Source organism: Zonotrichia albicollis, chromosome Z, assembly GCF_047830755.1.
Source record: "Zonotrichia albicollis isolate bZonAlb1 chromosome Z, bZonAlb1.hap1, whole genome shotgun sequence".
In the NCBI taxonomy this organism is placed as follows: Eukaryota; Metazoa; Chordata; class Aves; order Passeriformes; family Passerellidae; genus Zonotrichia; species Zonotrichia albicollis.
The window spans coordinates 16,626,059-16,649,748 of NC_133860.1; the positions used below are offsets into that span (position 1 = coordinate 16,626,059).

Here is a 23,690-nt window from a genome sequence, read left to right on the forward strand (position 1 = left end):
TAGTACTTCTCAAGTCTTGGTGGATAAATGAAGTCACATGTACTAATCCATTTACAGGTAAGTTCATTGTGTCTTCTTGCTTTTGTATTCCTCTTTAGTTAGCTACTGACTGTGGCAATTTAGATTTCAATTAAAGATATGAAAGACTAATCTTACATGAGCCAGGCTGCTTGGAGGTTTGACCCCAGCTCAGGCCATGTGTTGGAGAAGTCAGGACAGACAGGGAGATGGATAAGGGGGAGTCAGTGAAAGAGAGGAGGGGAGCTGGGCTGGCCCAGCACTGGTGACAGCAGGGGGAGCGGAAAGGCAGAGGAAATAATGACTGAAAATATCTTCTTCCTTTTCACCATGCAGCCCTGGGGGGAGAAGCCAGGCTCCAGCTGTGGACAGATGTGCTGAACCAAGCTTGAGAGGACACCATCCCAAAGCTTCCCATCCATCTCCTTCCCAACCTGCTGGTTTTATGCCTTGCAGTTTCACTACACAACAGCAGAGACTCTGCAGCATCCCTCAGCATCATGGCTGTGTGCAGGGGAGAAGGATAGGGAAAAAAGGGTCCCAAGGCAAATGGAAAACTGGTATACCACAAAGCTCCTCCTCTTACCCTCCAGCCCAGGAAAGAGTCCACGTGCCCAGAGGGCCGGCTGCGAGCCAGCCACTCTGGCCTTTCCCACAGGATGAGTCAGCAGAAGCTTGGGCTTATCCCTCCTCACGAGGTTCTTGCTCGCTTGCACCCTCGCAGCGTGGCACCCAGAGAAGGAAACTGAAAGCAAATGCAGCGGCTTCTGGGGCACAAACCTGGGCACGAGGGAAATGCCCTCTGCACCACTGGCATAGGAGGGCAAATGCCCTCCTTCCCCTCACACAAAACCCCACCTGGCCCTTCCAGGCAGCACACTGTCCCAGCAGGAAATGGTGAGGCTTGCCAGGCCTGGCACAAGGCGCAGGTGAGTGCCATGGGTACAGCAGGGAAAGGTCAGGAGTGCCCTGTGCCATGTGGGAGCTCTGCTGCAAGCGCCCAACCCAGCAGGCAAACACAGAGCAGTGCACACGGGCCTGCAGCGCAGATATAAACACTCCAAGTCACCAGGCCCTTCCTCCAGCTCAGCCTTCCCCACAGCCACCAGCTGACGTGTCCATGTGCTGCCAGGCAGCGTAACCACTTTGGGCACCTCCGGCATTCCACACATCAGGGCAGCTGACAAGAGAACTTTCTGGGCTGGCTCACCTTTCCATGAGGAAGGCTGGCTTCGGCCTGCTGTGCAGTGACTGTGTCTAAGAGAGGCCCACTTGGTGCAAACCTCCCCAGTTTGGAGGCTGTGTCTCCACCTCCCACTATGAGCTCCACTTCAGCCCCACTCCATCCACAGAATGTCTCCAGCCCAGCCTGTTCCACCAGCTCACTGTGGCTTTGAAGGGAATTTTATCCTCAGAGTAGGTGGGAAACTAGAGGAAATTCCAGGTTAGGCCTAGCTTTATAAAATCATTCCCTAGACATACAATCCATTCCACTACAGCCAAGGATCTGGGCAGGAGGTACAGTTTATAGGCAGCCTGCTCCAGGGACTGCTGCTTTGATGGAAACTCCACATTTACCTGGAACAGGGGCAGGAAAAAACAAGATAGCGAAGCAAGTTTTATAAAACATCTCATACCACTCCTTAAATGCTTGAGTCCTCTTCACACAGAAGGGGCAGTTTTCAAGAGGGTACTATTTTCGTTCTAGCTTAGATGCACACCTGGATAGCATTTACATAGTCTTTGACTGCTCTCCCTGACATGCTCGTCCCTCTGTGATGCCAGTTCCAACTGTGGACCAGACAGACTCTGGCATAACAAATTAAATATCTAGAGGAGTACTAAGGATACAATTTATTTTCAAAATCACTAAAAACCCAAGAAAACAGTTTATGGCAATACAGATTGACATAGAAGGGACAGAAATCAAAAAATGTACAATCTATTTCATGTTATTGCACTGACTTTTTTATAATATACAAGGCATATTAAACAGTTTTAATTAAAAGAAGTTTTATTTATATAAATAAAAGTGTAAATATACAATATTATACAATAAGTGTATCAGACTAACACACAAAATCTACCTACAGTGGGATCCCCATTTCTCTCATGAGCTAGTCTACTCTTCATCAATATTTTCACTTGTACATTTACATAACCTAAACATAGAAACAGGTAAACATTCCCATCTGGGAACACTTCCTTCAGAATTTGACAAGAACCACTGCAGAACATTTATCAGGGTTAATTTTAAGTGAGGGTCATTAGGAAATATTAATCACTTAATAGTTTCTTAATATTTATCTGTCCTTCTATTATTTTTTTTAGCGAGAAAATGATCAAATGTTTTTCCCTCCCTAATCTCAGAGCTTTCAATACAGATGCAGTCCCTAGAGAAGCTGGAAAGAGCTTCCAGGTACAAAAGGTTGCAGAATATGCAACCTGCTCACTGCAGAATATGCTCACTGCTCTCATATCCATGATGTGCCCCTTCAGCTGCCCCAGGCCTGGATGCACCAAAGCCCTAAACCTTCTCCATCTAGGAGCAAAATCCCCTTGTCTGGAATACCTTCAGCTCCCTGGTGAAGAAGTGCATAATTTCATCTTGATTTTTTGGTCTTCTAGGATGCAGCTGCCAAGTCTCTGCTCTCCTAGAGTTTGGCCAACACTCCAGCAGAGTGAAGGATCACCATGGGGACTGATATGCAAACTGCAAGGCCAAAAATGGTTGTGATCCTACTGAATACTGATGAACTAATGCAACGTCCTCCATCATTTTAGTGCAACCAGGCTCTCAGAAAAAGAACATTTACTTTGCCAGGTGTGTAACCAAAAACTTACTACATCTGCTTGGTCTAACCATCTTGTCTGCAATAAAGCAGACACACATACTGCATAAATCCTGGAGCTTTTTCAGGGCATGTCACCCCAAGAGAGATGTCAGGAAATGCTACTGTAATCATACCAACATCAGTGAAGATGTTGTTCTTCCACAAGGAAAAAAAAAAGGTATTTTCAGGAACAGAAACAATCAGGGTTAAATACAATTCTTCTGCTTGCTCTAATGTTAGTAGAGAAGTGTTATCTTTCTACCCATAGTAACTATTATCAGATTTAAAACATTAAACCTATCTTTTAAATTATAGCTACTACTGAATCACACACAAAAATCCCCATTTCTGTTTGCTGTTACTCAGCCAACACTTATCTACGTGCATGTAAAATAAAATACTGAACAGTATCTGATTACTGAAAAAAAAGCCTTCTAAATCACTCACAATGAACAGTACCTGCAAATAAGCATCTGAAAATACCACCACGTATCATCTTAAGACACCTCAAATTAACTTTAATTTACAAAATGAAAACTACCTTTGAGCTCACACTGGTTTAGGAGTGAGGGAGACATATGCCTCCCAGCGATGGAACCTTCGGAATTCTAGACTGTGGACTGAAAAAAATGCCATTGCCTAAAACACAACTGTGATTTACCACATTAAAGTAGCAAAAAGTCAGTACTGCACTGCACGTATTATACGTATACAGGTATGCATTCACTACGCTGCATTAAATACCACATGCATTTAATGTATCTATTATACACTCTATTACAGTCGGATTTTGGTCATTCCTGAACAAGGCCTCACCATTCAGCTGTCCCTGCTGAATTGTCTTCTCCCTGTTTTTCAGCAAATATGCAGGGGTAACCTCTTCTATCCCATCACAGGCCTGGAATCTGTGTGGTCCTCCAGCCCTAAGAGCTGCATCCTCCTGAAGCCTCTTGCACCACGGAGGTGACTGGAGGCATGGACCAGTCCCGACAGCGTGGCTGAGCTTTGGGTTCCCAGGGGACCCAACTCCACAGGCATCTCACAGCACTGAACCTGAATTAGTTTCAGCAGAAATCCTGCAGGCAAAGGAGCTGTAGGACTACATACAGTATTGCCTTTCCTGTAACCAAAAGCTGCATCTCTCCCAGGATTCACATGCTAATACGTCACTGAAAAAGAATTAAACCTATTTATTCATTTTTAGGCAAACATTGCACAGCTTTTCTATTCATCTGGTCTCAGGTTGACTTGCAGAACTGAATTTTCTTCTGCTCATCATGAGCTGAAGTGTAATGAAGCTGTCAAAGAGATGAACCCAAGCGAGTGCTCCACTAACCTGGAAGCAATTGCTTCAAGCACTGCTGAATAAATGTAAATAAACTGAACTACAGTATGATCTTGGGGAAGGGCCAAGTGACAAGCCCAGACCTTTTTCTAACAGCTACGCAGTGTTTTGGCTCACTGAAAACAGAGGCAGCACTTCAGACTTGGACTGGTTCCAGGTCGAGGACTCTTCACCCTGGGGATGTTGGCTGCAGCAGTCTCCAGCCTAATGTGATGTACAACCTGAGCACTGTGGAACAAACAACTTGTTCTCAGCTGATAAGGACACTGGCCCATTTCCTCCTGTATGCATTTTATGTTGTTTAGCTATCCCAGATGTAGGAAGAGAAATAACAGAGTCTAATCTCTTGCACCCATACACTCTCCTCCCAGCACAGCAGACTAAGCAGCATGGCCCACTACTGATACCTCTTCTGTGAGTAGAGGTGAGAAAATCCAAACTAAGCTCCTGTAGCATTGAAACCCTTTCTCTTTTGCTGTGCCCAACACTGTGGTTTCTCCCATCTACATAAACAGTTTTCAGTTTCACCACCCAGAACCCTCAGTATCAGCCCAGTCCTGACGCAGTTGGGTGTACTTGCATCATCCACACACATATCCTCAACCCATTCTCACACAAGCAAAAATAAATACTGGACAGGAGAAAACAAAGAAGGACCAATTAAAAGCCACCACAAATATGGCCAGCTCAGATTTAATCTGTTATAATCCCCATTTTTAGATCACCACTTTTCAGCTTGGGTCTTTCAAGTTGGGCAGCCTTAAACCTCTTGAAGATAAACAAAAGCAGCCCAACTTGCAGACGTTCTTAGCGGTCACTGAAGCCTGTGGGATCTGTAAGTGCTCAGCACCTGAAATTATCCCCCTTTTAAAAATATATATATTTTAAAGGTGCCTAACATTAGAAGCCTAAATTTGCAAATTCAGACCCCAGTTTTTTATCGCCCCCATTTTATTCATAACTAACAACTCAGTATACACCTTGGTGGACAATCGCCTATTATATGGACATGATTTTCTTACAGATTTCTACCGCATTAACACCAAGTGCCTTCAGATACAATTTGCACCTAGAAGTAGATTCAGTTGTGGTGGATGCTGAGTTAGTTCATTAATTTTAAGAGGATTTTTCAGCTTTGCAATAAAATGCTTGTATTTTAGGCATACAAGTTGTGCAAAATTATACTCTTTTGTCATGCACTTTTAGCAAAACTGCACTTAGAAGAATAAAGTGAGATTGTTCCAGACATTCTCTTATTACAACAAAAAAAAGGACCAGACCCTAAGGAAGTGTCCTCAAGTCTTATTACAGCTAAGTGATATAGTACAGTCTAAAACCCATCCTTGTCAACAGGATGGCAACCAACAAGTTCTACTACCAACACTCTGCAAGATACTAAAAATATCAGGGACAGGCACAGTGTTATTTATCTCAGTCAAAATACTTTAAATCAAACCCAGGAGAGGTCTTGAAGTTCCAATAAAACTGCCACATAATACAAAATTGTCTCTAACTTTTGGCTTCCTTCATCCCCAATCATTAGGTGAGATCTTTGAAGCTCATCACACGCTTGCTCAGTGGTTCTCCAAGGCTCTTAGCACCTCTCTGTAAAGCATTAAGACACTTCTGTGTGGCTTTATAAACAAAGACAGCTTTTAGACAGTTATAAATGGTTTGTCTTAGCAAGTGTGATTAGACGGAGTGCTTCCATCATACTGCAGTTCTGTGTTTTCTGATTAGCAATTGAACAGGCCCCTCTGGCACAGATTTAATGATGTTCCAGGCATCGTAATGCATGAGCCCAATTAATGACTTCCCACTAACAGCAAGAATTTCATCTCCAGTTTCTATGTTTCCAGATTGCTCCGCAGCACCACCTAGAAGCAAAAGTGGGGAAAAGTCAGTGTTAAAAGAAAAAGAAGTGAGCCCACAAAAATCTGCTTTCCACTATGATGAAATAAACAATTTTTTCCAACTTCATTCAATTTCAATACAAGTCAATAATGTTCACGCCAGCTCTAGCAAGCTACTTCATGCTGCATCCCACAGAAAAGGTTATTTTTACCAAGATAAAGTCTTGTTCTCAGAAAAGATGTCTGATTTTCAAAGAAATAACATAAGTGTATGAAATATGCTGAATGTTGTCACTGTAGTTGTAAGAAAACCTGGTTGATAAAACAACCATGAAGGTTATATGTGGCATGGATGCACTTTCTCAGCTTTAACAGGATAATAGGCAAATAATGCAGCAGACTGTAAAACTTGGGATGAACAAACCAAACCCTGATAGCAAACTTTGGACAAACACCACTCACAGAAAGCTTCTAGAGAGAGGCATACCCTTCACTGCTGATGGAAGTATGCTTTCTGTAATGATAATTACACTAGCATGAGCCATCACAGGGAGGGGAAAAGGACTGTGTGTAAGGATGTAAATGAATGAGCTCAAAAACTAAACATGCCCTTTACCCTAAGAAGCACTTTCTAGAGAGGGGAAAAACACACACACACACAAACTGATAAGTAATTCAGTAAATACATGTTTGACTTTTTTATCTTGATGAGGGAATAAATCACTGAAAAGTAATTCTGTAAAAATGCTGTGCACATGTAGTTTCATCCGGAGTTTCAGCCACCTTCAGAAAGGGCCTTGTTTTTCACTAAACTGACACGTGACATATGAAAGTCACAGCATAGTTCTGGGATTTGTTTTCTTTCTATGTGTGGTTCATGTAAGTTTAACTACCTGCTGACAAACAAAGCACCCAGAACTGGCAGTTTTTGACTACAAATATCCCATATTCTTAGCAAAACCTAATAATAACACTTACAAAGAAAACAAAAATACAGAAATATGGTAAAATTCATAACTGGGCATAATGCAGGGTGGTGCTTCAGTACCACGCTGATTATATACACTATGCATTTCTTAGAAAAGAGAACTGGATAAGGCATGAATGTCTCAGACCACTGTATAGATGATTGCTGCTGTAGTTTCATGTCTAGAATAGTGGACAGACCCACACTTAGCAAAGCAGATTGCTCCACATTTACTAGCAGATGCAATCCCTAGCCATTCCCAGGAGTATTTTTCTTTTAATGACCACTTTGGCCTAGTAAGTGGCAATAAATGAGAGCCACAAAACCCACTCTTGCTACAAAAAAGTGCTGAGCACAGTAATTGAAATGTCTGTACAATGCACAGACAAAAGGAAAACTGGGATAACATCCACTGCATGCATGTAGTACCTTTAAATATCCTTTTTACAAGCAAGGGCTTATCTCCAGCAATGGAAGCTTTTCCACCATCAAGACTGAATCCCAAACCAGCAGAGGTTTTCAATAATTCAACGCAGATGACATCATTCATGTCCAGGTTTGGATCTGCAATTGAACAAGCACAGTATCTTGTTATGCAGATAACAGTAAATAGCAAGTTGTGTTTGGTTGGTTTTTGCTTTTGGTGCCGTGACAGGACAATTGAGAGTTCAGTTAGTCAGAACTAGGAGATGCCACCAAGTTTCTCAGAAGGGAATGTACTCTGTTGTAGCTGTGAATGGGAGACAGTACAAAATGCGTTTACACACAGGGACATTTTCATTTTACATGTTCAACAAAAACCTGCCAAGGCATCTTTTTGTTGGCAAAATTATAGCTAGCAAATTTAGCAAATACTCTAAATATCAACAAAATAACGGAAAAATTACAAAAATAGGGAGTGGAGAGCATTTCTTTTTCTTTCATTTGCTTCCTTTGCTTATTTAATGAACTATATCTTTTTAAGTAACAGGAATGAATGAAATGTTTAATTAAGCAAACGTTACATTCTCTTAAGCAAAAATCTGTAATCACTTACTAGGGAGAAAAAATGTTTCTTGTCTCCTATCTATGTATTTAATTATAATTAACTGTAGTTGTACCATGCCTCCTACATAACAGATATTTCTGAAGTGAAATATTGCTGTAGCTGACTTAAAACAAGATTTTGCTTAGGAGGAAATAAATCTGCAGTTTTGGAAAACGGGATCCTCTTTGCCTTGTGTAAATGCAATAATTATGTAGTCTGTGTTATCACAAATAACTGCTACTGTTATCTTGGACAACTTTAAACGTTATCTAAAACATCTGGTGATGTCCTTCACCTGGAAGGGTGGAAAGACTTTCTGAATAACCCAACACTCTTTTGTTTATGCGATAATGTTGCCCCCTAGTGCCTGGACTCAGCAGATATTCTGCATTTGTCAGGGTGCAGGATGTAGGGAGTTTAGGGCAGGGAGGGATTCTGAAGTAATTACACAGATTATATCCATGGGAGCAATTCCAGAAAGGCTGATCCATTAATTAACAGAGTGCTTTTTTTTCTCTTTTTTTTTTTAATAAGCTGTGTTACAAAGTTGCATCATAAAACCCAGTGTAAGCACAAAACAAAAGAAACTGCTACAGAAAAAAAATCCCCGTGAGAATAGTAATGATTACATCCAACAGATTAAAAAGAACTGAGTGGCAGCTCCGTGTCCTTGTTTTGGGGAGGACAGAGCTGAGTGCCTGGTGTTGCCCTGGAGGGCCCCTGGTCATGCCCTGCTCCCAAGGAGCACCATCCAGAGAGGTGCTGAAGGAGTTTGGGTCTTAAATCTCAAAAAAATTTCAGAGGTCTCTTCCTAACACCCCAGGTGCAGCCTTTACACCAAATGCTGTCTTGTTCCCAAACAGGAACCTAATATTCCACTAATACATTTCCACTTAAATCATTTGTCCCTACTTTCCTATGAGATGACTGACTTCAATAGGCTTCCATTTACTGCAACATAAAAATATTTTTTCTGTGTTTCTAGTAGAAACAGTATGAGATCTGCTTTTACAAAGAACAAGCTCAGTCCCTACGTTAAATCAATGGCAGGGCATGGGACTTTCTTTTTAACATTTTTTTAAATTATTTCTTGTTGTTTTCTGTCTTGCATTGACTACTGTTATTACTTAAAAGGAGTTTATCCTGGATTGGAAGAATGTGTGGAACCACTTATTTAAGTAGAAATTGGATTCAGCCCTAAATTAGGTCTTCCAAGTTTGTGCCTTGTTACAATAATTAAAAAAAAGACCAACACAAACAACCAAATCCCAAACTGTATTTAGGTTCCAAAGAGAACAAATAAAATTTAAAGGTAATTTCATTTTCTCCCTTCAATCACATAAGGCACAGACGCTCTTAATCTAAAACACATTGACATTTTTGCCTTCAGTCTGCTCTGCAAAGGAATCCTTCCAACTATACTTGGACAAAGATCATACCTGTTCCTATTTCCATGGAAACATCCTTTCCAGACCCCACACATTTTCTGCCAGTAGCTGATATCTCAAGTCTGGAGGAATTGTTTGTTTTGTCTTTTTCCTTCTGGATGACAATGACTGCATATTTGTACAGCCTTGCCTGATGAAGAGTATTCAGGACATCCCCATGGACTGAGCTTGCCAGAGATTTGCCATTGATTGACAGAACAAGATCTCCTCGATGGATAGTCCCTTCTTGAGATGCCACTCCCTTTGAAAACACTCTGTGGACCTACAAGAAATTTTAACAAAGATGTTTTAATCTCAAGCACACACAGCATTCTACAGGCCACACTGAACAGAGACGCTCTACCAAAACTTGCAGCCAGAGCCCACTACCTGGTTACCAAGCACACAGCATTTGCTCCAGTGAACACCCTCAAAGTGACTAGACAGATCTCCATTTGGGGATGGGGGAATTCAGAGATGCTGTTACTGAATGGTCATTTCTAAGACAAAGATGACCAAAACTAGCTAGGGAATGTAATACCACAAATCACTTATGATTTCACTAAACTCCTCACAGGCCTTCAGTTAACATATTTCAAGTGACACAGAGGTTAAATCCATGTCCCTGCCACAGCAACCCCTAAGAACACTGTGGTGTGCAACATCCACTCCCCCAGTTCCCACTGGCTGGGACATGCATCCTGTGCTGTTTTCAAATGCACATTTCTAAACATCTGTGCACAGAAAGGCTCTGACTTACTGCAGCTGTACAAGTATTTAATTGTTTGCCTCAAAATGGCTGATCAAATATCATGCAAATAGATGGAAAGGGATGATTTAGCGGCTTGAAATGCATTTTTCTTGAGAAAAAAATACTCCATTCAGGGTGTATTAAACTTTGAGAAAACTTCCATCAAGTTTAGATGTGCATCATTTACAAAAAAGAAGAGCCTAAAAGACTCAAGACCCAGTATTTAAGGACTTGCCTATTAGGCACTCTAATTTTAGCAGCCAGAATATGGTTTCCCATGGAGACAGTACTAGGTCTGCCAAGCAAATGTTCAAGGCAGCAAATCTGTGGACACATTTCTGCATTATCTTTAGGAATTTATCCTAATACCCAGATGAGCAGCAAGCCATCAGAAGCCTTTTAGCTCCTGTTCCATCTCCTTGCAGGGCCATGCTGAGACAGGCACCTGCTACAACCCCACAGATCCAATGAGAAAAATTTCCAGCCAGTCTAAGCCAGCATCCAAAGCTGGAATAACAGCCTCAATAACAGATGAAGGCATGCAAATGCAAGTGGAATACAGGGGTCATGTCCAAAAATCTGCTGCCTTCCCTCAGTTGCTCACCTCCTCAGTACCTTGAAGCTCACTAGGCATTTCCATTTCTTCACCGAAGTGTGGATATAACAGCCCATCTAAGCAGCTCAGCCCTCTTAAATCTAGCTAGGACCCAGAATCTCAGTAGGTTAAGAACATTATTAAAATCCCTTTACACCCTCTGAACAAAAAGCATCAAGAAAGAGCATCATTTGGTCCCATGGCTAACAGAATTCAGGAAAAGGACGTCATCAGTTCCTTGGTCTGAGAGAGCTCAAGATCTTATTTTTTAGGTAGAGTCACAGTCTCTAAGGACTAAGGTAAGGAATGCTCTAAGGAACTCTCTTGGGGGGAGACTGTTGAGCCTTCCTCTTGCTCAGAGCTGCCACTGTTTGGGACAGTGACAGGGAACAACTTCTATAGTGAGAGAAGTAGAGGCCTGCACTCTAGACTTTGACCATATTCTAACTTAATGACACTTTAATATAAAATACATTTATTTATATAGGTCATGTCTAAATGCAAAACCCAGAAGATTCCTGCAAGGGCTTCTTAAGGCCCCAAAACTGAGGACATACCCTTCTTCTAACCTTAGCATTTAATGATCTCTCTCTTTCAGGGCAGAATTTAAATGTATATTTTGTATTAAAAAAGCCATCACAGAGGACATGAGTTTTCTTGGATTTTTCTGTCTCACTGATCTGTTTTTGAACAGTCACTTTTTACATACCAGTATCTTAATAGGACACTATCTTTGGTTCAGAATACTGCTCAAGACTTAAAAAACTCCTAACCAGGCAACAAACCTCATTTACTGACCACCCACACATCTTACTAACTCAAAACAAACTTGTGACACGAAATCCATAATGTTTGCTGAGGTCTGCAACAATTAGTCTTGTGATCTGAAAAATCCTTCAAAATCTTTGCTGCACAAGAGTTTCCTTTCAAGGGCTGGAAATTAAAGTCTCCCCTAAAAGGCTGTGTGCACTGCAGCTGCATGCAGAATTTTATTTACATGAATACATAGGATTTAGATCTAGCCCACCCCATCCAGTAACAGATTTTTAAAGCCTGAAAGCATAATTGTTATCCATCTCCAATAATAAAAATTACACTTCCCAGACACCCTGATTTCAGTAGCAGATGGTAAACTGCTGCTTCTGAGAGACACTGTGAATGACTTGCAGTGAGTCTTGATAAATGAGCACTTGATCTAATCACCAGCCTACTTTAAAGTGAGCTTTGTAGAAAAATGACTTGCAGCCATCACTTACTGTGACTGATTTCTGTTCCAAGTCTATTCCTCCAGCAACACTAAATCCCAGGCCAGCTCCTTCTTCTTTGTGCAAGACTACAAAGTATGTGTCCTCTTTGCTCTAGCAGAAAAATGGAGGAAGGGGAAGAAGAAACACAAAACCAAAGATTAAGACCAAGTACCCACATAAATGACAAATTCCCAGTACCCACAAATTATGGCAGGTGAAAAGAGACAACTCAAGGAATCATAACTGAGATATTAAATGCATTTCCCTTCATATTACAGATGAAGCAGCCATCTAGGAAAACTTAGGTGACAAGAAAGGTTTCTTCAGTCAGTCCAAGGCTAGCAAACAAAGTCAAAATTAGGTAGTGAAATGGCATTAAACCTTGGGCAACCTAATTTTTACAGGCGGTAGTCAGTTTTGCATTGTTCACCATTTTGCAGTCAAAATTCAGTATTTCCATACACCTTTCTGGACCAAGCACCGTACTCTTCAGTGTATTACAAACATTTTTGTTATCCAATTTCATCTTCTTTGAAGCAGAAACATAGATGCAATGCAGGGCAGTTGCATCACCCCCTTCTCAGTAAGGCTGGACAATCCTGCAAGGGGAAGAGGCTACACTACTGAACCTTGGGAAGGTCAGACAGGACAGCAGAAAAAACTGTTTCTCTTGGGAGATGAAAGTAAGGAGCCTGTTAGTGACCTAAACATGACTGAGCTGTGCTGTTGTAGAAATGGGAGCATCCTGCACAGGAAAAAGATTGGCGCAGGTTTGCATCCAACAAGTCTGACACTGTCACAGAGATCACATTTTGTGGTGTAAGGGGACCTATAGAAAGGAATTTGGTGGAGCAGGCACATAGTACTTATTTGTGGGGTAGAGCATCAGATGTGGGAAGTAGAAAGCAGGTTTCTCAGCTTTTCCCCAGGATCCCATCTAACACCAGTTATTTCCAGAAATTGCCAATACTCAAAGTAATGGCAAATCATTACAATCCAATCTCTTAATCTATTTAGTGTTAAATGACATATTTAGTTCACTAAACATATTAATTCAGCATTTGCCTTTTGTTTGAGACAGCACAAGGAGCCACAGATCATTAGATTTTGTGGTGAAACAACAGTCAAATTCTTGGTCTCACAGCATGTTTCTCTACCACATAGAGTCTGTGCAAGATTTCCTACACTAGAGGCATTCCTGCAATGTCAGAAACTGATGTCATCCTGCTCCACATCACTGATCCATCAGCATTCAAGGAGAGAGGAGCAGTGAGGGCAGAATATCTTTGTCCACAGTGTTTTGTAAATGCTAAGACCTGGCTCACCTGTACTCAAGTGAGAACAGCGTTATGTCTGGCTAGAAATAATAAAATCTATTAAGTAACTAGACTAGTCCCTTTCCAAACAATGGAAACACACACATCTTTGACTGTTAAGTACTGCAGAAATCCTTTTTCTTCAAGAGATCAGGCTCTTCCCAACCCAAGATATCTCAACTTAATTTACTTATACTGGTGAAGGAAGGGAATCAAGTCAGAAGTTCAGATGTTAAAGGAGTTATCCAAGGATCAGATGTGTTGGACCAGTCAACAACACAGTCTGGATATGGCTTCCCATTCCCAAGGTGCATTCCCTCCTTCTCCAGCCCTCAAAGCTGCTCCTTGCCAGCAGACAGAATATTGGGCAGAGACCTGGCTGTAGATGCTTACTGCTTTACTTGGATACACAAAGGACACACCAGGCCTCCAGTAATCACCTCTGTTTAGACTCTTAGCCAAAGATACCAGTCACAGAGACCTAAATAAAATTACTGTTTTTAAATTAATACTAGTAGCATTTATTAAATGCTAGTAACAGTAAATTCAGGACTGTTTAATGCAAAGGATGGTGACAAAATCTTCCTAGAGAAGCTCTCAGTCCAAATCAGGCAGTCCATCTCATTTTTCAGCAACTGGATGAAGAACTGTTCTATTGTACATTCAAAATCCACAATTTGAATAGCATAAAATTTTCCAGAGAATGTGCCATACTGGGCTTAAATATGGATAAGAAACTATGCAGACAAGGAGTGCATTCCAAAAAGCATTCAGCTTTATAAATATTTGAGCTCTCGGGCTTTGAAAAGTGGCATAAATAAATAACCTCTCCAAAAAAACATGCAAAATACTTTAGAGAACACTTAATTACCTCTGTCCAGTTGTGCAATCCAACTAATTTTATCAGTAAACCTAGCTAGCCCTCTTGGCTCACCAAACTTTTGAGACTTGCATTCTTTAGCTATGCTGTCCCCTGGAAGGAGATAAAGCTGGATATTTTGGGGAGGTCCTTTTTCCCCCAGCATATTCTATGTTTGAAATTGCAATCTTTGTGAACAAAACTCAAGAATACTCTAGATGCAGCTCAGCCAGCAGTTATACAGACCAGATGGCAATTTCCCTTCCAGCACCGTCATTATTTTATCAACTTCTGTTCTGATTTAAAAAGGATGTGGATGTATCCCACAAACAGAAACACCATAAGCAGGGAAGTAATGCTCTGGCAGGCACTTCACTTTGGAAGCCTTCTTCAAACACCTACATAATGAAGCAGGTTATCTTGATACAAAAACCAGTTTCCACAAGAGAACAAGAAAGGTCACAGAAGTCTCTTATAAACCCTTCAGCAGCTGCATTCTGGTGTTCAACTTCAGCATTGAACAAAATAAATTCAATTTCTTGATTGTAGCTTCTAGCAAAAGGCACCAGACACAAAGAAGAGCAGATTCAGTTTCCCCTGCACATTGGGGAAACTGAGTCTGACCGAGATGGCTGGTGGAAAGCTAAATTCTGATATGCAGTTACTGGGGAGCCCAGATGGAGGAACACTTTTCCACTTAAAATAGGTCTATTTATTGTGATCACAACTGCTTTTGAACTTCCTTATACAAAAAGCCATTCAAAATTATCATAGGTTTATAGCACGCACTTAAAAACAGCACTGGTAAAATTAACCTGCCTGTCATGTGCCTACTGGAGGAGCCCTGAAACAGTTTGGAAAAGATTTTATCTGCCTTTAAGAAAACCCTCATAAATCCACCAATAACCCAGTTTTATCTTGTGGTTTTTACCTTTACTTGTGCTTTGACTTCTTGGAGCATAGCAGCAACATCACATTTTGGTACTACCACTGACAAAACAGATTGCAGTTTTTGCTGGTCCAGGCTTGAGATGAGCAGCTGATCCAAGCTAAAATAAACATAAAAAGAGAGAAGAGCTCTATATTTCTCAATTTTGTAGAGATACATTTCATGTATACAGTATAGGCTTTATTAGGGTAAATGGCAAAGAAGGAATCTCGAAAACTGGTAAGAAATGGTGTATGCTGGGAGAATAGGAAGGGGCAGAGAAGCTTATTTAAGAACAACTCTGAAAGTCAGTCCCTGTTCTGTTCCCCTCATCTTTCCTTAATGGTTTTAACAACAGACATTAACAGGAGACAGCTACATCTGAAGACTACTTGTTGGCAGGACAACAAGCTCGCTTGTCACCACAGGCTGTGCTGGCAGGCAGTGCTGTGCAGCCTCCTCTCCACCACTACTGCTGTACTGTAACATGGCCAAAAACTGACCAAAACCAGCTAGAGGGGCCACAGAAAAGGAGCCCTGCCATTCCAGGATAAAATGTTTAATTCTGTACTGAAGCCAATACACATCAGCATGGCACTCCAAGGCATCAAGGTCATGAATGGCAGCCTCAGACTGAGGGGACAGCAGGCTGAAACGAGCTTTGGGGCAGATCTGTGGCACAGCGGAAGCTTTGCCTTTGGCAGGGATGAAACAATAACAGCAAAGCTGACACCAACCTGATAGACCAGCTGTTTCCCCCATCCAGAGATCTGCCATGGGGCATGTCATCATCTGAGGCAGAACCCGGCGTCCCTGAGCCACTGTCCCGGGGGCTGCAGGCTCTCATTCCCATCCCACCCAGCTCCACTGGGCTGCAGCGGGCTGCTGGAGCTGCCCCGCTCTGGGCAGGTGTGCCAAGGACTCTACGGGGTGTGATTTCCAGCTCTGTCTTGAAGCAGGTGGGCTGTGGGGGCTCCGAGAAGCCCTCTCCACACAGCTTGTCCAGGTCAGGCATGCTGAGGGCTCTCAGCTCCCGCAGCCTGGAGCGGGACAGCAGAGGCCGCCCCAGGCCCCGGCTGCGGCGCACCGGCGAGGCCGAGCTGGGGAAGGCGGCCATGTCTGCCCCAGCGCCGTCCTCCTCGCTTCTCTGGGGCTTTCCATTCCCTTTGCCACCCTCGGTCACACACACAGGCTCTGTGCCAAGGGAAGACTTGGCCACGGTGCTGGCTGGGCTGGGACTGCCACAGTAGGAGCTCAAGCTGCGCCGCAGTGCCCATGGTGAGTCAGCGGAGCTGGATGTGGTGGCCAAGCCACCACACGACCTCCTGGCAAGGGGCAACCTTGCAGCCGAGCATATATCAATGGCCTTCACAAAGGGCCGGTCAAAATTTGCCAGGTTTTCAAATGATTTGATCCTCTGTTTGACAGAGAAGGATGAAATCGGCTCATGGGGCCAGTTCAGCTCATAGTAATAGTAATTTCGCCTGAAGCTCCTCAGTTTATCAGCAGTGGGGTAGCTAATGTCACTGGCTGAGGGGGATGTGTCATGAACCTTCTGGACACTTTTGGACGTGTAAGCCTGCTCCTTTCCACTCTGGCTGTTAGGCAGATTCAGGTGAACCATCTTTAACATGCCTGTTGCTGCCAGTGGGTATTTCTCCTCTGCAGTTTGGCCCTGAGGGTCTTGCACAGGGTGAAGCTCTGTAACATGGCAGTCCTCCCTCAAGTGACCTGATAATTGGGATGGCATCGAGTAGGTCCTTGTCACAGGTTTTGACAAGCCACAGAGACGTCTGTCTCCAGCAGTATGTCCTCTTGAGAAATACTGCATGGTCCCCATCTCCTCAGTCAGCCGAGGCACTTCTGCATTCACCTCTTCTGCTTTCTCCAGCAATGGCAGCCGCAAAAATGATGCTGGTGAGGATGAGGCAGAGGAGGAGGAGGAAGGGGATGAGGAGGAGGAAAGCTTCACCTCAATGAAAGTGCGTTGGATCTCCTGCCCTTCCAGCTGCTCCTGCTGAACTGAGGGGGACCCTAATGAAGAAGAGCAGACTCCAGCAGCCATTCCTACGTTTTGCAGATCTAATTGCCTAAGGTCATCTGCACTATGGATGCTTTTGATTGTGTTCAGGTCTCCTCTGGGGTTATCAGTCCTCCCTTTTACATATTCAGCTTTTGGTATCCCCTGAGGAGGTGAAGTGACTATGGACTGACTATCTCTGGCTCTGAACTCATCCACCTTAGCATCCTTACCCTGACACACCACAGCCTGCATGGAAACTTGCTTCTCTTTTGGCTTTCCCCATGATAGCTCCCCACAGCCACATTTCACTTCACCACTCATGGTTGGACTGCTGCTGCCATTCAGGAGAGGCAGAAGTGAATCTTCAGAAATTACCAGAGATGATTTATTTTCTAGCTCTGATTTCAGAGTCTTTGAGGCTGCTGAAATGCTCTTTCCAGGATCTGAGTTTGTAGGTGAGTTACGGGACAATGGTGCTTTCTTTCCCAGGAGTTTGGGGGATAGTTGTGGAGAAACACAAGCCCTTTTCTGATCAGCTCCATTGACTTTGGCAGGAGTAGTGCCAGAAGAATCTGAATTTGTCTTTGCTTTGCTTTTGATGGTGAACCCTTTTAGCTTTGGTCCTGCTTTAGATTTCTGATTATTTAAAAGGGTGTCCATTATACTTTTTTGTGCCATTGCCTTAGACTCCTGACAGGATTTTTTCTGTGAGGATGGGCTGTGCGGTACTGCAGCTCCTTTGCAGTGATTTGTGCCTGAGCTTTGGACTTTTCCATTTGAAGTCCTTCCTGAAGTCACAGAGTTAATTTTCTCATTTTTTCCTGGCAATTCATGAATTGCATTAGCCTTTGGATCTTTAGATCTAGTGGGAAAGGGCGACCTGAGTGATATTCCTCTTGTTGATGATGCATTCACATGATTGCTGTCTGTTTTAGACATGGTGGACAAACTGTTGGGTTCTTTCTTCACCGAGCAATAATCAACAGCATGATTACAGTCATCAACTGCCATTTCACTTTCAGATTTGGATCTCTGCTCATCATGACATCCTTCCTTCTCAAACAAGCTGTTCTCCAAGACATTGACATTTCTAGCAGAGCAAAAGCTTGTCTTTTTGCAGTGCAGAGATCCTTTCTCTTCAATGGATTCACAGCATTTCTTATGTTCATTACTGTTCCCCAAATCTATCTGTTCTTCTGTACGTAAGGCACCATTGTTACAGAAAGAGTAAACTTCAGGGATACTGACTGAATTCTTTAGGATGTCTTCTTCTGGCAGGAGAACTGAGGAAGGAGAACACAGGGATGCAGAGGACACATCTGGACACTGTGAAGGACATGGAGTGGGACCACCATGATCTTCCAAACCTAGTTTGTTGATGCTTGTCTCCAATGACCCACACATTGCACAGCCCTCACTCTGCAAAGCTTTGCCACTGTAAGTGTGCAGCAGGGACAGTGAGGATGAGCTTGTTCCAGAGGTGCAACGCTGTTCCTGTGCAGGCTTCTGCAGCTCATCATTCATGCAACAAATCTCAATTTGCTCCTCATCTGACTCGGTTACAGTAGAGCCTGTGGGGGCATTAGCAGCAGCACATTGCCCAAGCAACACCTCACTAGCACTGTCAAAGGCTTCTGTGACAGACTCTGCATCCGAGTGAGAATCCTCTGCAGCCCCATACATCGACTTTGGAAATGGGTCACTTCTCTTCCTTTCCAGAGAGTTTGCGGCAGGCAACTCATCCTCATTTAAACTGCTAAAATTCCTAGAATAGTTATTTAAAGAGTTTTTATTCACAGTAAAAAGTTTGCCTGTGTTGATGGAGTCCAACACAGACAGCCCCAAAACCCCTTGTGCACTAGCTCCACAATTCACAGTTTTTTCTAGCAGCTCCTCCTTGGGCGCTCGTGGCTCAGAGCCGGGGCAGCCTTCGTCAGTGCCACAGCAGCACATGGTGGTGTACTCGTCCCGGAGGGGACTCTCTGCGCGCGACGGGGTGCGCGAGGCCCTGCCCTCGGGGGCACCCATCTGGCTGAGCAGGTCATCGATGTCGGTGACAGGGATGGCAGCGCAGTCCTCCTCACGGGCGGCCCTCGGGCTGCCTCTGTGCACGTCCCTGCTCGGGGCATCGGGCGGCAGTGTTGCTCTCTCCGCCGCGCAGCCGCCGACAGCAGCCTGCAGACCTGCTCTTTCTCGCTTCCCAGAGCTCTGTTCTTCCTCTGCTGCGAGGATGCTGTTGACATTGGCCTGATTTTGAGTGTCTATCCCTGGAGACAGGATGAGGTTTGTAAATCTGCTGACAGCTGCATCATGATTTAAAAAAAAAAAAAGAAAAAAAAGGCAAAATCCTGTCAAATAAATATAAGAAGTGATATAGAAAACACCAGGTTTTATTACAAAAATAGACACCCACACAGACTACATGTTTTCATTTTGATCTGCACTCCTCCTCCTCTGTAATGATGTTTACAACAACTCAAATTAATCATAACCATGTGTATTTGAGTAGTGCACAGAAGGGAGCAATCCACTTATCCAAGGTGAGCAGTCATGATCTGTTTAACTCTCATCTTTGAAATTGCAGCAGTCAAGCAGCCAACTACCAAAGTGTCAGCATGCAGTAAGTCACGCTGAGCAACACTGCTTCTCATCACTTGTTTCATCTCTGAAGTCTCCAACAGAGACCCCAGGGAGCACAGAAAGCCCTGACATAGCAAAGGTGACCAGATAACACAGTGACAGTCTGTGCATAAATAACTTGGCTCTGACCCCTCATCAGCACTTTTGCAGGTGTTCAATGTGACATGCATGGGTGACGTTATGCACACATTAAGCACATGGGCTTTACTGCATTTCTGGCACAGACCTCTCCTGGCTTCCAGAACACATTTAACCCACTCCTGAGCAGCACACCGAGCTCCCTGTCACTGCTGCACTCTGACACATTCCTGCTCACCCATTTCTCCACATCTTCAGCTTCCAGCACTTCACTCTATGCACCAATTCCACCTTTCTACACTGCTTCTGAGACATGCATCCCCATTCAAGCTGCCTTCCAGAGGCCAGTAACTATGACATGTATGGAGAAGGAGAGGCTATTCAGTGTCAGTGTCCTTTCCCGCTCATTTAAAGATGCCTGCACATCTCTGTACTTCTCACACAAACCTGCAGGATCATCCACATTACTTAACTTAGGAATCCATGTTAAGAAGTACTGATTCCTCCTGGAGTCAACAAAGGATAAACACCTCAGGAGGGCAATCTCAAGCAGGCAGATTAGAATTTGAAGTACTCAGTACTCCCCTGCTTCAGCATGGTGGATTACCACCTTTTTTGCAAGTGGGATAGGACAAGGGGAAGAGTGAAGTGCCTTACAAAGTGCAGCCAATGTGTCCTTGCCCCAGTGCTATTGGTTTGAAAAGCCACAGCAGTCTAAGGAAACAAGAACAAGATCCTGCCAATCCTGGAATTCCTTAAAGAACAACTGGAAGTCAAACATCTGGAAGCACTTTAGGTTCCCAGGTACACAAAGGTACACAGACAGGATCATAAGCTAGAACAAAGCAAAATATTATGTTCTTCCTGAATTTGAAAAGTATGCTTTTCTTTTTCAAACACTCATTTCCACACCACATAATTTGTACAGCCTGTGGGGACTCATATATTGCTGTAGAAGCATAAATCAGCCCTTAGCAGAAAGCAAGGAGGTATCAAGTATTTCAACTCACACTAGAAAACTTTCTGTAATGAAACATGAAAATAAACGTTTTTGTAAGATTTTAGTTTTCTGTTTCATCTTCCTGCAGTTTAGAGAATTCTGACATAATAAAAGGGAAGGAAAGAAGAAAAGAAAGAAAAGAGTGTTTTAGTGTCTTATTGTCCATTCATAAAAACATTACTAGAACTTCAGATTTAAGAGAGACAGATTTGATTATAAGGGGCCTATATATTTAATGAACAGGCACAGCAATAACATGATTTATCAGGACAAGAGTCACTGCCATTTTAGTTACTGGACTGCATCAAATGACTCAGACCTCTGCAAACACTGGCAGGAGGGACCTACTCTATGTGGGAACTTTGAATACTTCACACAGGAGTAGGTTTTCTCCCCTTATCATGGTGCCAGAGAGGACCCTGAAGCTTGACTTGGTGATGAAGTGCTTTGCTTGGCTCACCAATGCAGACACAATGTCCCCCCGTCCTCTTCTCTGAATTCATGTGGAAAGCCAGGACAGCAGAAGGTCAGGGCCAGCAGATCCAAGGACGTTTTGTTCACTTGTACGCAGAATAAATGGTACAAAAGCAAAACTGCTTTCTCACCTGACGCTGCCTTCTGGATCTCCAGGGTTACGGATGTGGGAAGACACTGCATAAGCAAACAGATTTCCTCATACATCATCTTGCTGACGGGGATGCTGTTGATAGTGGTAATCTCATCTCCTACAGCCATCTTGCCCATTGATCCCTGATGCACAGAGAGATTCAAGGAAATTATAAATACACATCAGAAGCCCTGCAGAGATTGCAGGGAAGCAATTAATAGCTTATGAGCAACATCCTCTGTTTCACGTCACTGCAGAGCACAGGTACCACTGCTGTCAGTTTGCCAGCACATAAATAAAGAACAGACTGTGTTTCTGCCAGGAGGAGAATTAAAGATCAATCTAAAACAGGAAGGTCAAAAGCTCTGCCATTTTTTTTGGGAGATGAGTATCATGATGGAGGACACAGCCCTCTTAGTTAAATGAAATAGGATGGATCAGCCCTAGCTTCTCCAGGACTGGAACACTGTGTGCCATTTTTTTTATTCCATGCATGAAGTACTTCTCAGGTGAAATTCTCTTAAACTAGTGAACAGACGTGATCTGAGCTCTTAAGGTAAATGTTTGTTTCTAAATACTGCAAAAGAAATCCAAGAAAAAGGCAGGAACAAAACCAAATCCCCAGGTCTCACAGCCCTATTCAAACTGCTATGCCATATCCCCTCTCACACTAGCGCCCGCTAATGAGATTAAAAATGCTACAGCCAGGTTTGTACACCAGAGCATTATTCTTCTTTCTGGACTTTTGCATCTAGCAATTTCACAAACAACGTGAAGCACATATCCATACTGGTATGGGCATGTATGAGATGCAGAAGAGCAACGTGTTACTGGTTCTACTCCAGCCCTTGGCAAACCTGGCCAGCACCTAAAGCCTCATGGTTCCAGATTCCTGTAATACGGGGACATGCGCATATAAAATAGTAGAGCATAATATACATTTGTTACCACCATCCTCTGCCACCAGGATTTACTTATTTTGTCTTTGCCCATACTTAGAAAACAAATACAAAAATCACATTTCTTCAAAACTGTAATTGCAAGAAGGGATGAGGCCATCTCAGTGGATCTGTGTCCTGCCTCTCTTAGTTTCAAATTAGCCTGGGTGCACCTCTGAATCAGAAACAAATTATTTAGCAGCAGCTCCAGAACAACATGGGGTGGGACATTTTGCCCAGCAAGGACAAACACCTCAGTTGTGTTTACTCTCAACTGACCACTTGCTTAATATTAACCATGAAAATAATAACAATCAGCCCCACAATGCGAAAGCACATCACTATAAGGCACTCAAACGACAAATTACCATTTCTGCTGGCCCCCCTGGCCGCATCCCTGTGACGACAACCTTTAAGGGCATGGCTTGGATTTCCAGATCCAGGCCGAATGACTCGTGCTCATTGCGAACCAGAGTGACGACTTCAACCTGGCCCTGCCCGCCCACATCAGGGGCTTCACACTTCCTGCTGTGAGGGAGCATCCTGGCAACAGGCTTGTTGTAAGAGCCATGCTCCTCCGTCCTGTGTCTCTGAAGGTTTCGGCACTCAGTGCTCATCATGCTCTTCACTCTGGTGACTGCTCTGTGCTCAAGTTTTGGCGATCTCTTGGATTCAAGCTGTGCTTCCCGGAGCTCCCTCAAACTCAGGCTGCCAAGACGAACTTCAGGCACACTTGAGTAATCAAATGCTATGATTGGGAAAAAAGAAGATTCAACTTGCTCCAGAGTGCTGTCTGCAGACTCTACAGAGTTGCTGAAGACAGAGGAAGATGTCTCCATGCCACTGTATCTTGATGACTCACTGTCCTGGCTCTCATCATCGATTTCTACAGACGAGGTTGTAATGACAATGCCAGCATCCTCCTGGCTCTTGGCCCTCTGGCTTCTGTGCAAGTGGGAACTTTCATCATCATCACTGGCATCACCATCATAGAAAACAACCCGCCTCTGTCGGTGAAAGGGGCTGCGGGCAGATTTGGGGCTGTCGCTGAGGATGCCAGGTCGGACAGACTCCACATGCTTGTTGTGATGGCCAGATGACCTCCCACTAGCTGGAGAAGCCAAACCATTTGCTTTTGTCACTCCTGCATCTCTAGCAGCTGGGGAAAAAAAAAGAGTTATACTTTAATTGTACTTACAGATGATCTTTAACACCGCGCATCTCACTGCAGCAGAAT

The 23,690-nt window shown here is 43.4% G+C and overlaps 1 protein-coding gene across 4 annotated transcripts in view; it reads right to left on the bottom strand.

Moving 5' to 3' along the window:
* Positions 1 to 1,857: 1,857 nt before the first annotated feature.
* PDZD2 (PDZ domain containing 2) overlaps positions 1,858 to 23,690 on the bottom strand; it is a 201,117-nt gene continuing 179,284 nt past the window's right edge. For all 4 annotated transcript variants that reach the window (XM_026794602.2, XM_026794603.2, XM_005488779.4 and 1 more), the window contains 8 exons: positions 22,822 to 23,612; positions 21,514 to 21,658; positions 15,905 to 19,493; positions 15,171 to 15,288; positions 12,074 to 12,175; positions 9,484 to 9,754; positions 7,447 to 7,581; positions 1,858 to 6,074 (listed from right to left, as the gene is read on the bottom strand). In XM_026794602.2, the coding sequence (XP_026650403.2) occupies positions 5,908 to 6,074; positions 7,447 to 7,581; positions 9,484 to 9,754; positions 12,074 to 12,175; positions 15,171 to 15,288; positions 15,905 to 19,493; positions 21,514 to 21,658; positions 22,822 to 23,612 (5,318 nt within the window). In that variant the 3' untranslated portion in view covers positions 1,858 to 5,907. The remainder of the gene's footprint in view (positions 6,075 to 7,446; positions 7,582 to 9,483; positions 9,755 to 12,073; positions 12,176 to 15,170; positions 15,289 to 15,904; positions 19,494 to 21,513; positions 21,659 to 22,821; positions 23,613 to 23,690) is intronic.